General features: G+C 52.2%; 1 protein-coding gene across 1 annotated transcript; it reads right to left on the reverse strand.

Moving 5' to 3' along the window:
- Nucleotides 1-871: 871 nt before the first annotated feature.
- On the reverse strand, nt 872-8570 carry TRIM16 (tripartite motif containing 16). Its single transcript, XM_030296567.1, has 2 exons — nt 7835-8570; nt 872-1664 (listed from the first exon to the last, which is right to left on the reverse strand). The coding sequence occupies exons 1-2, from the start codon at nt 8351-8353 to the stop codon at nt 1410-1412; spliced, it is 774 nt and encodes a 257-aa protein (XP_030152427.1). The 5' UTR covers nt 8354-8570; the 3' UTR covers nt 872-1409.
- Nucleotides 8571-12426: the final 3856 nt, after the last annotated feature.

A 12426-nucleotide genomic window follows, 5' to 3' on the forward strand; every position in this document is an offset into this window, starting at 1 on the left:
GGAGAAGAAGAAGGAGGAGGAAGAGGGGAAGGAGAAGGAGAAGTAGTAGTAGAACCACCACAAGTTTCTCATAGAAGTCTAAAGACAGACTTCAGGGTCCCAATCCCCTCTCCTCCACCAAGGCCTTCCTGAGAAAGGGCGGTGGAGGAGAGGCCTCAATTGATGTTGGCAGACTGACTCTGCTGCTGTCCTATGTGACCTCTCATTCCTAAACTGTTTCATGGAGAAATACTTCTTCCTTGCATGTAAATGGAATGTGCAAAGCATATCACTTACTGCCCAAATGATGACAAATGAAGACTAAAGAGAGGAGGGGCCACAAACCTACCAAAATACCAAAGTTAACGGTTTAAAGAGGTTGAGGACGGTGCACAAGCCTGTACATGTCCCGAGTTTCTTAGGTCCAGGGAGAAATAATGCCAGGTCCTCCTGTTCCATCCATCTGGGGGCACCAGGCAAGTCTTGTCATCTGTCTGTGTGTTCATGTCCCTTGTACTTGGTGGCCATTGTGATAACTACCTCCCCAAGTTACCACACAATTATGAGAAGAGCTGAGTAGGGATCAAACTGTCTGAAAAATAAAGGGCTAGAGAAAAGGCAAGATGCTCCATGTGGTTCTCTAGATTATCCTGAGCCTGGAAATCAACAATTCTGAAGGTGTATAAGACTTTAAGGGAACAACTATCTTTCTTCTTTTCATAAGTTGATGTGGATGTGAAAGAGGTATTGATCGTTCACAGCTAGTTATTTGTAAACATTAAGAAGGAGAAAATTAAGTTGAAATGGATGGATGGATGGATGGATGGATGGATGCATGCATGGATAAAAGGAAGGAAGGAAGGAAGGAAGGAAGGGAAGAAGGAAGGAAGGAAGGAAGGAAGGAAGGAAGGAAGGAAGGAAGGAAGGAAAGATGGATTGAATCATTCATAGTACGCAAAGATGCTGCTGCTGACTCACTACCATAGCTTAGGTGTTTGGGATTCTCTTCTGAGTGATGGTTATTGGCTTTCCACTACTGAGAAATATTTGTGGAACTGTTTGGCTCTACTTATACTTTATATGGAAAATGGCCATATACGAGACAGACTAAAACTAAGTCTCTGGGCACACCATTGGCCTTATCAAGTCACCATCCACTAATCAAGCAGTTCTCCACTCTTTTTTCTGGCTGCCAGGACACAGGACTGGTGACATTCACATGCAAAACACTCTTCCATGATGGAAGAAACCCAGACTCTGCCTGATTCCTGGAGTTCTACCCCCTCTGCTTCTACGCACACCCCTTTCTCCTGGTCAGAAAAGCATATGCAAATGTAAAAACAGGACTGTTGTTATTATAGGATTAGACTTGCTCTACTCTGTATTATTAAAAAGTCAATCACTTGCCAGTCTTGAACCTTAAACTAATTTCATAGCAAAAGCTGACAGCAAGGTGAGGCTATCCTGTGGCATAGCCAATCGTATCCATACCTATAATCTCCATCCGCCGAGAAACGCCAAGGTGCCCATGGACAGGGAGGCTGGGCCTGTGACCCCATGTCCCACAACCCCAGATGGGCCAGCCTTACCAAAACGGATTTGTGGTTGGCTTGGAGCCTGGCGATGGCGTTTTCATTCAACCTGAGTTTCCGTTCCAGCTCTAACTGGGTGTCCCGAAGTTCAGCCTGAGGAGAAGGAAGAACAAGTTATGGAGTGCACCCAGAATGTCCCCCAGAGCGATGTACTATTCACTCTTGTCCCATGGAAAGGAGACTCTGACCTTGGGAGCTGCCTCAGAAGCCAGCCCGGAGGGCCCGAAATCCACAGGAAGGGTAAGCTGTGGGCCAGCACCTGCTGGGGCCGAACTCGGCACAGATCCCCTAAAAAGGTGGTGAGCACATCTGCTGTGCGGCAACTGGCCGTCACTTCAAGCATTTAGGTGGATCACCTCCTGTCGTCCCGAGCACACCCACAGCAGGTAAACACCATTACCTCCATCTCACAGATGATACCGTGAAGACACCTACTCAAGGTCACACAGTCTATCAGTGCAGTGGAGCCCAGCCCCCCTGCCCCCAGAATAACCGTACAAGGAGTACGAGCTGGAGCCAAGGGTAGGGACCCCAGGTTTTCTACTTGGCAGTGGAAAATCTACTTAGTGCCTCTTGACTTCCACTGCCTCACCTGTGAAATGGGGATAACTGAGGCACCTCACTCATGGGGGTTTTGTGAGGATCGAATGACACAGCGGGCATGACTGTGAACTTGCCCTTGTAGCTGGCACGCTGCTCGTGCTCCACCAACGTCAGTGAGGCTTTCGTGGTCGCCCCTTCTTGTCCTGGGTGGTGCCACCATGGCTGTGTCCCATCACGCGCTCATCGCGCCTGGAGGCAGGCAGAGCGAGCCCTCCTGCCCAAGCCAAGTGCCTGCCCAAGAACCTTGGGTTTGCCCACTCCGATCCCCACCACCTGCTTCACTGTTCCTTCCGGAGACTCCCCGAGCACTTTTCTGCCAAGAAGTGTGCCAACACATAAAGTCGAAACCTTTGCAACCTTCAAAGGCCCGACCACAAGGCCATGAATCAGCACAAAAAGAATAGTTTTAACTGCTTTCAACAGGTTCTGTCTGCGTTTGAAGCTGTGTGTCATTTGGCCCTAAGGGAACTCAGAGGGCATAAATGCTCTCTGCTTCTTCCTACAGAAACTTGGGGGCGGATTCCAGGCCCCCATGTGAGGGTATAGGGAGGCAGGAAGGAGGCTTTGTCCCCCTCTGCAGGGGGCAGGTAACTCCTTTGCTTTGTTTTGTTTCCTTTTGCTCAGGACCTGGGATGCTGACTTGGAACTGAGGGAGCCTCAAGACCTCCCCATCCCAGACCTATTTGGAGGTGGAGGGAGGGTCTGGCCTTTTGGGAGCAGTCATGGAATCCTGGTCTATCTAAATGGCTTACACAGGGGCACTTGGGTGGTTCAGTCGGTTAAGCGTCTGACTTCGGCTCAGGTCATGATCTCACGGTTCACGGGTTCGAGCCCCGCATCCGGCTCTGTGCTGACAGCTCAGAGCCTGGAGCCTGCTATAGATTCTCTCTCTCTCTCTGCCCCTCCCCTACTTGTGCTCTCTCTCTCTCTCTCAAAAACAAATAAACATTAAAAGAAGTAAATAAATAAAAGGCTTATACAGTGACCTGTCCCAGGGAAGGGGAGAAACGTGATGTGCTTGTTTAAAGGTGGTAGGAGACAGAGCGGAAACACAGCCTGGCAGCGGACGACACGGGCAGCCCCAGCCTGATGCAGAGCACAGGGACGCTCCCAGAGAGGAGCCGGGGAACGGGCCTTCTCCGTTGCCTGCAGACTGCCATAAAAGGAGAAAAGGACTCCTGACTACCTAGTGGAGACCTCTCTGAGTGAGTCACCCCAGGGGAAGGCACTGGGATTACCACAAAAGGTGGGGCCGCTTGGGGAGACCTGTATCTCCAGTTAATCTTGTTCCTAGAAAATGACAGGGTGCCCCAGGCTCTGGCTTTAGGGTTTCCCAAGATGTCATCTGTACACACTTCCGGGGGGGGCAGGGTGGACCCTGTACAAAAGCCAGACAGTGGCGCCAATGACTGAAGACAGTCCTAGACGGGACGGCACTGTCTACATCAGCAAGGTAATGACAAATGTACAAGAGGCACAGTATTTGGAGTGTTGAGACCCGCCATTGCTGGTTATGTGATCTCTCCATGTCAGTGCATTTTTTTTTATTTATTTTGTTTTTATTTTCTTTTTGAGAGAGAGAGAGACAGAGACGGAGCGCGAGCAGGGGAGGGGCAGAGAGAGAGGGAGACACAGAATCCGAAGCAGGCTCCAGGCTCCGAGCTGTTGGCACAGAGCCCGACGCAGGGCTTGAACTCACGGACCGTGAGATCATGACCTGAGCTGAAGTTGGATGCTTAACTGACTGAGCCACCCCGGCGTCCCCCCCACATCAGATCATTTAGCTTCTCCTCTGGTTCAGGGCCACAGGAATAGGTTAACAGAATTGTTCTTGCGGAAGGTAGCACCCAGAGCTCAGGGGTCAGACTTCAGGTTAGAGGTGCAGGCAGGAATAGCGGAGGGAAGGCGAAGGGAGAAGAAAATTCCAGGTGGTGTCGGTTCCTTTGTATTTCCATCCACACAACGTTGGTTGGTCGTTCTGGAGAGTTTGCACTTGGTAGCACAAGAGTTCTACCTGGGCTGACTTCATTCCTCAGTGGATTGGTCAGAACCTACTACATGCCAGTCCAGCCAAACAGAACATCCTCCCTGAGATATACACCCTGGTAGAATGTCTAAGGAAAAACAAGTTACATAATAATACTGAGTCCAAAACATTTCTCAGAACTTCCAGAAGAAATTATTTTCCTGAGTGGCCTCCAATCATCTGCCTTTTGGCTACCAGAGAATGGGCCGAGGACAATGCTGTTTCGTGTGGCTCACGGAAACTTGGCTCCTGCTCTACCTGGAGACTGTCCGTGGGCCACGTCCAGTCCTGAACTTTCTGGAACCAATGCTGAGGCTGAATGTAATGGCCTGTCACTAGTGGACACATGATCCAAGACAGGTCGTCCCCCTCTCTGAGAACCCTGCCCTGGCCTCATTCCTGGTGACAACTCCGTCCTTGGAACATGTAGCTGTTCTCTGCTGCCTCAGCCCTCTGGCACTCCAGGGAGCCGTGGAACATTCCTTGGCTTCCTCATTAGAGTCCAAGCTCCCCGAGGACAGACAGTGTGGTCTCACACTTAGCCCATAGGAAGCAGTCAATGATGGTTTGATAAAATTGAGGGAGAACAGGAAAGAAGCACGTGCACTTCCTGGGTCAGGAAGCGTTCACCAGGCATGCACACACGCATGAACGCACGCATGCACGCACGCACGCACCCGGATTCGTTCTCGTGGCAGCATGCCCGCGATTCAGAGAAGGCACGGGAAATCAGCAGCCGGTGCGCAAGGCCAACTGCACTGAGAGGCCTCAGGAAGCCGGCCCGGGGCGGAGAGAAGTGTCGAGGGGGCCCGCATCAGGAAGAACCGGGCTCTGGAAACCCAGCAGGACGGAACATATAGCAAAGAACACCCAACTCCCCGAATCCTGAGGTTTTGCCCCCACTGGCGTAGCCGGAGACCCGAGGAGCCTCAGCAGGGGCTCCCTTGGTTAACGGAGAAATCAGTGGCTCTGTCACTCTGATGCAGGATCTCAGCGGCTTTTGTGTCCTCGTGGCTGACCCTGCCGTTTGCACTTTCCTGAAACAATGTGCCTGCTTCAGTAATTAGCCCTCAGCACTACCCAAAGTGACCTTCGCTGCAAAGGACTCCATCAGGCCGGCGCTAGCTGAAGGGCATACCAAGCTTCTGGAACCTTAATGATGTCTAGTACAACTTTCAAAATAGTCCCGGTGGCGGTTACAGCCTCATCAAGCCACTGGGTCTTCTGGGCTGGTCTCTTGGGCTCCTTTCGAGAAAGCTTTTGGCCCCTAAGATTTGGTAGAGCCAACAAGAGTCTGGCTGCGCTTAGGACGTAGGCTTGCTCTCTGAGCTGAAAACAAGGGCACAGGATGGAAAGGACAAGAGCTCTGTCGTGCAGACCGGCAAGGCGGAGGTTTTGAACTGGGGCCTTCACCACAAGTCTGGGGGGTGGGGCTGTCACATTGTACCTGTAACCGTGACGGCTTTTCGGCACCAAAAAAATGACTCTAGAGCTCCTTTACCAAGTTTTTACTTCACCTTACACAGCTCTCCCCTAGGATGTCTGAATCCGGGGTTCCAAACACGCTTTACGCAACTGTTCCCTGCTCGGAACTACAATTACCCTCCCTGTGGTGCACCAGTTTTCATTGTTTAAGAGCCAGATTGCGGGGCACCTGGGTGGCTCAGTTGGTTAAGTGTCCAACTCTTGCTTTAGGCTCAGGTCATGATCTCACAGTTCATGAGTTCCAACCCCACACATGGTATGGAGGCTGCCTGGAATTCTCTCTCTCTCTCTCTCTGCCTCTCCTACTCTCAGTCTCTCTATCTATCTCTACCTCTCTCTAAATAAACTTTAAAAAAAATTTTTTAAATATCCATATTGTATCCCTTGCCAGTACAGACACAGAATATTTCTGAAAGGAAACAGAAGAAAGTCGAGATAGTAGTGTTTAACTGAGGAAGGAAGCGAGGGGATCCAGGATGGGAGGGAGACCTTTTCCTGATATGGTCTATTGCAACCTTTGGTGGAGACTGGCTTTCAACATGTACACCCATCACTTTTTCCAGGTAAATATAACAATATCCAGACATTTATACCCAAAGAGAACAGCAGGACACTTTGTACTAATATCTCTACTATATGTGTGGCAGGATTTCGGTACCAAACAGAAAGTTACAATATTGTGATCTTGGTTAGGGTCCTTCACTCACGTTCCCCGAGTAGGGTGCCTTCCCAAAAGCTTCCACGCCTCATCCCATGACTCAGTTGCCTGTATGAGTTTGGGAAAACGTGGAGGCGATAAAAAGAAATGATACCCATAGAGTGATCTGAGGATTGGAGGAGAAAATCTACAGAGTATTTAGCACACGGCAATGCTTATTGAAGCCCACTTGGCTCAACTATGTACAGCTTTTTCCTTTGACCTGTTGATAGAGAGCCTCTCCAGGATTACGAAAGAGCCTCATTCATCCTGGTCATGAGTGGCAGTGACCTGCTTTCCTGACTTGACGTTCTCTAACCCTGGAAACACTGGAGGCACTTGGCAAGTGCCTTCCTGAGCTGGAGATGGTGACTCATTGACCCCTGGGCTACAGAGCTTTCCAGAACAATTCTCACTAACCCTGGAGAAAATCTGTGCCTGAGAAAGGACACGGAGGAGGGACCCTGGCAAGTAAAGCGTTCTTCCCAGAAAGCCCTTCCCTTTGCTGCCCAGGAACATTGGACTGAGGAGGAGTTGCGGTGGGTCTCCCGCCCTGTGTAGTGTAAACAGGGAGCTGTCAGCAGTATGAACATAAGGAATGTGGGAGAAAAGTCAACTGCACTTCCCTACTGAAGGAAAAAAAATTAAAAAGCGCTCATGGAGAGTCAAAGTATGAGAAACAAAGAATACACAGTAACAAAACCCATTCTCAAGAACTTCTCCAGGCTATCAGCTTTAGGGCAAAGAAAAGCCAGTTGTTCTAGAAACAGTCTCTCTATCTGATGGGAATAAAATTACAGGCTCTGTGCGTGGTGTCTCTCAGCCTCTCCTGGCGCCCCTATCTGATGAGGAACTTCCATTTTCCCTCAGTTAAGCCGTCCTTGACATCGGACCTGAAGGTAAGTGTCCAATTCTATGCTACCTTGGCATTTTTTTAAGCTCTCAGATCAGACTTCACACCGGGGGTCTCTAGAGGGGCACTTTCTACTGGTCTCCTGGGTGGGGTAAAGGGGAAAAGAGAAATTAGGCGAAAGGTTTGACTTTTTTTTTTCTCTTGAACTTCTGCCAAGGTGTGCATTTCATTACTTGCCACACAGATCCAGCCAGAAGGAGACGTCACTGCCCAAAGCTCTCCAACGCCAGCACGCTACACCCAAACGCAGATCCACTGCAGAAAGCTGAGAAATGGCAGCAAGCTAGCAAGCGTGGACACACACACGCACACGCACACACACACACACCCAGCATGGGGACGGCGGGAGGGAGACAGGACCAGAGTGACCTGTTCCAAGTGCCCAAAGGCAAGTGCAATAGGTATTTACGCTGGACCGACAGCCATAGTGAAGTCGGCAGCCCCAGGAGCTGCAATGCGGGGTGGGGGTGGGGGGGTCCAGCCTCTCCCCGGGACACCACCTCCCCACCTCCCTCTCCTGGATGGACCCCAGCACTCGCCTCCTTGTCCCTGCGGGCGGCATCCAAGGAGACCAAGGCGTGGCCCCTGTGCTCGTCCTGGCCGCACTCCTGGCAGACGCACTGCCCATCAGGGCGGCAGAAGGCGACCAGTGGGCTGCGGTGGGCAGGGCAGGTGCGCAGGTCCCGGTCCTTCACGGGCTCGGTCAGCTGGTGGCTGTGCAGTTTGCTGTTCTCCTGGTGAGGCCGTAGGTGCTCCTCACAATAGTTCACCATGCAGGTCAGGCAGGACTTGACCGCCTTCACCCTGCAGGTGCCGAGACAGAAGTCACATAGGACCTCCTCCTCCTCCTCTTCCTCCCCAGCAGCGGCGCTATCTGGAGCCCCCTGCCCTTCAGAGCCGCCGTCCTGTGCCTCTGGCTCCCCCTGGGGGCTCCCCAGGGAGCCCGTGTCCTCTTCTTCGGCCGGGCTGGCCGACCCAGAGTCTGGGCTGACAGTGGCCAGAGGGTGAGCGCTGATCCCGGGCCGTGGCCCTGGAGCCATGAGGTCCAGCTCGGCCATCTGGAAGACTCTGGCGGCGAGGCTGTCCTTCCTCTGCCCCTCGGGCCGGGATCTGCACAGCCCGAGTCAGACGAGAAAACCACGCCTAACTGACTGCAGCTGTCACAGAGGTTGAACTGTTTCCGCCCTCCCGGAGGAAGCCCAGTTAATCATTACTCTGCCCGGGGCTTGGCCAGCAGCCAGGACCGTGATGACGAGGCGAGGCGGCTAGGTTATTTGGGCTGCCCGTGGCCCCTCAGAACATCTCCCCATGGGCTCCGGCCCCTCCTCGGGTCCAGCCCCAAAACTTCTATTCTTGCATGAATCATTGGAACCCCATGGGCTCAGCCGAAGACTACGTGTGTCTGTGGCTGCTCCGGAAAGAATTAGAGATTCCTGAGCTCTGCCGTAAAAAGCCTGCGTCGCTTTACGTGGCTTGACAGGTTAAATTTTTTGTTTGCATTTTGTTTTGTTTTGTTTTTTTAGTTTATTTATTTTGAGAGAGCGCATGGGCAAGCGGGCTAGGGGCAGGGAGGGACAGAGAGAAACCCAAGCCGGTTCTGGGCTATCAGCGGAGAGCCCCATGTGGGGCTCGATCTCGTGACCCATGACATTGTGACCTGAGCTGAAGTCAAGAGTCAGATACCTGAGCTGCCCAGGCACCCCTGTTGGCATTTTTTAAAGGGATCTAAAATACATTTTTAGAAGTCCTTACAAGGATGTTAACGATATGGCAGCCCCTTCCCATCTCATAGAACCAGACATGAGGCATCTAGGAAAAGGAGGATATACTCCTCTGACCCTGACCTTGGCCACATCACCTTCTCGCAAAAGTGTGTTCAGAGGGGATCAGAGAGTCAGGGAAGAATGTGTCTCCTTCTACATAAAGCTCCATTCAGACAGCTCTCCCAGGCCATGCCTCCCACCCCATGGTTCCTAGAAAGAGGTATGTCCCAAGAAACAGCCCCTTTGCCCACTCAATAAAGTGTTGCTGGACACAGCGTGTGAGTTTCCCCACACTGCCATAACAGGGTACCACAGACTGGTTTGATATAAACAACAGAAATGAATTGTTTCATGGTTCTTTTGGCTAAAGTCGAAGATCAAGGTGTCAGCTGGGTTGGTCTCTTCTGAGGTCTCTCTCCTTGGCTTACAGATGGCCGTCTTCTCCCTACGTTTTCATACGGCCTTCCCTCTGGGTGGGTCTCTGTGTCCTAATCTCCTCTTCTTATAAGGACACCAGTCATATTGAATTAGGGCCCACCCTAGTGACAGACTCTTCATTACCACTTGATTTTTTTTTTAATGTGTTTATTTTTGAGAGAGAGAGAGAGAGCATGAGCATGTGTGAGCAGGGGAGAGGCAGAGACAGAGAGGGGGACGGAGGATCTGAAGCGGCCTCCACACTGACAGCAGAGAGCCCGATGCAGGGCTCGAACTCACAAACCAGGAAGTCATGACCTGAGCTGAAGTCAGACACTCAAGCAACTGAGCCACCCAGACACCGCTTCGTTACCACTTTAAAGACCCTGTCTCCAGATACAGTCATCATCTTATGAGGTACTGGGAGTCAGGAATGCAACATATAAATTTGGGAGAGAAAGACACAATTCAGCCCATAACCCATGGCCAGAGGATGAGCCAGGAAGCATCCAACTCCTTAAAAGAAAGGCGCTCCCAGGCATCGCCGCTGGGTGGGGATACACATTATTCTTCGTATCTGCCACATGGGCAGCCATCCCAAACATTCGAGAAATCCAGAGGCTGCTCAGAGTTGGACAGAACGGAGACTGTAAAAATCCTTCTCAGCTGCAGCCCTGTTATATTTTCCACATGCATCGAATATTCACATCATGATTGCCTACAAGCAGCCCTTTCTAGCAATATAAAGTTTCCAAAGTGTCCCTGTCCTGAATACTGTCATCCACTGTTGAAGAGCCCCCCCGCCGCCCCCCAAGAAGAGGTTTCCCTGTATTTAACTGCATGGTTGGTTTTTAGACGCCCTCAGCCAGGAGGGAAAGGAACTGGCTTCTGCGGGTTCACACTGTTCTCAGAACTTTCTCCAGTATTAACGGACAAGGCTGCCTTCCTTCCTATCCTTTTTGTAGAAAGACAGTTCCACTGCAGCGGAACTGGTCCACCCACAAGCTTAGAGCCTTTGATCTTTCTCGGGAGGAGGAGGGAAAGTGGCTTGCCTGACCCGTTCCACAGCCTCCAGGGCTGATCAGAGGGCACTGAGACAGCCAGCCTGGTCCCCACCTAGCCTCTCCCCTGCCTCCCATTCTTTCCTTTGCCTTCTCCTTCCCACCCTCTCTCCTTTTTTCCTTCCTTCCTTCCTTCCTTCCTTCCTTCCTTCCTTCCTTCCTTCCTTCCTTCCCTTTCTTTCTTTTGAAACAGAGACAGAGAGCATGAGCAGAGGAGGGACACAGAGGGAGATATAGAATCCGAAACAGGCTCCAGGCTCCCAGCTGTCGGCACAGAGCCCGACGCGGGGCTGGAACCCACGAACCGTGAGATCATGACCTGAGCCGAAGTTGGACGCTCGACCCACTGAGCCACCCAGGCGCCCTCCACCCTCTCTCCTTTTACGAAGTTTCCCTGCCTGCCCCATTCTCTACCGCCAACCCTAAAGGGCAGTTGTGGGCATACTCAGCCCTTCTCTGCCTCCCCACTGGAGCCTAAGGTAGCAGAGGGTCCATGGCAGCCTGGAGGACAGGAAATCTGAATTTCAGTCCCAGCCTGGCCTGAGAATATATTTTGTCCCCACAAAACGTGAGCTTCTCCATGCATAAAATGAGCATGTCAGCCTCCGTCAAGTCTAGCAAACAGAGGCCTGGTTGGGCTCTCTGGGGGAACTGTGTTGCCTCTGAGTTCACGTCCGAGCTTACTGGGAGAGTGGAGGTCCCCTGGGGGCCTGCGTCTAGCCCTCTGGGGACCACAGGATTCTCCATGGCTTCTAAATCGCCTGCACCCCCCAGCCTTGAAGCAGAACCTTCCAGATGACAGTGGTGGCCCTGAGCTCTGAGCCTTCTTCCTGGGGAGGTGACGCGTTTCACTAGGCCTCCAATACCCTGGCTCAACACTTGGGCACCAGAAGATTGTGGCTGACGTCCCGCGGATCTCTGAAACCCGCAATTCCCTGTTGAACCAAGTGTCCCCCATAACCACCCCTCTCCTCCTGCTGCAGCCTGGGGGCACCCCAATATCCTCAGTCTTTCTCAGACAGTTCCCTCTGCCCACTTGACCTAACTTGCATTGGGCTTGTCCCAAAGTCTCCTGCCACCTCTCAACTGGCTGTGTTCCTTCTCTCCCCTTCACGAGCCAGGGCCGGGTGGGCATCGTCCATGCTCCCCAATCACAACATGCAGACGGCTGTCCCCCCCAGCCCTCCTGTCTACTGCCCCACCCCACCCCCACACTCAGCCACCAGTCTCTACCCACCTCTCCGCCATGCCCCTTGTTCATGGGACCCTGCAGCTCCTGGACCACAGCCTCGGTCTCCAACCCTGCCCTGCCGCCCTTCTCAGAGCCTGCACCCCTGCGTGTTTCTGTGGCCACCTCATTGCTGAGGACCTTTTCGTCGGCCGCCCACTCTATGGTCACATGTGGATTTTTTTTTTTTTTTTTTTTTTTTTTTTTTTACTGTGGTAAAATACACACGACATCAAACGTGCCCTCCTTAACCGTCTTGGTGACGTTAAGTACATCCACATTTTGTACCGCCCTCACCGCCATCTGTCTGCAGACTCCTTCCCTCTTCCCCAACTGAACCTGTCCCCATTCAAGCCTAACTCCCCAACCCTCTGCCCCCACCCCAGCCCCCCGCAGCCAGCCTTTGGCGTTCTGCCTCTGTGGATCTGATGATTCCAGGTGCCCCCACATAAGTGGACTCATACGGTCTTCCTCCTTCTGGGTCCAGCTTGTGTCCCTCGGCATAAGGTCCCTAGGGCCCATCCCTGGTGTAGCCCGTGTTAGAATTCCCTTCCTTCCTCACCTACGCGTTTTGCATTCACCAGAAACGTCTGTCTCCAAAATCAGGAATGGGAAAGTTTACGCTCTGACTATACCTGTAAGCAACCTCGCTTAAATGCCCC

Source organism: Lynx canadensis, chromosome E1 (assembly GCF_007474595.2).
Source record: "Lynx canadensis isolate LIC74 chromosome E1, mLynCan4.pri.v2, whole genome shotgun sequence".
Lineage (NCBI taxonomy): Eukaryota > Metazoa > Chordata > Mammalia > Carnivora > Felidae > Lynx > Lynx canadensis.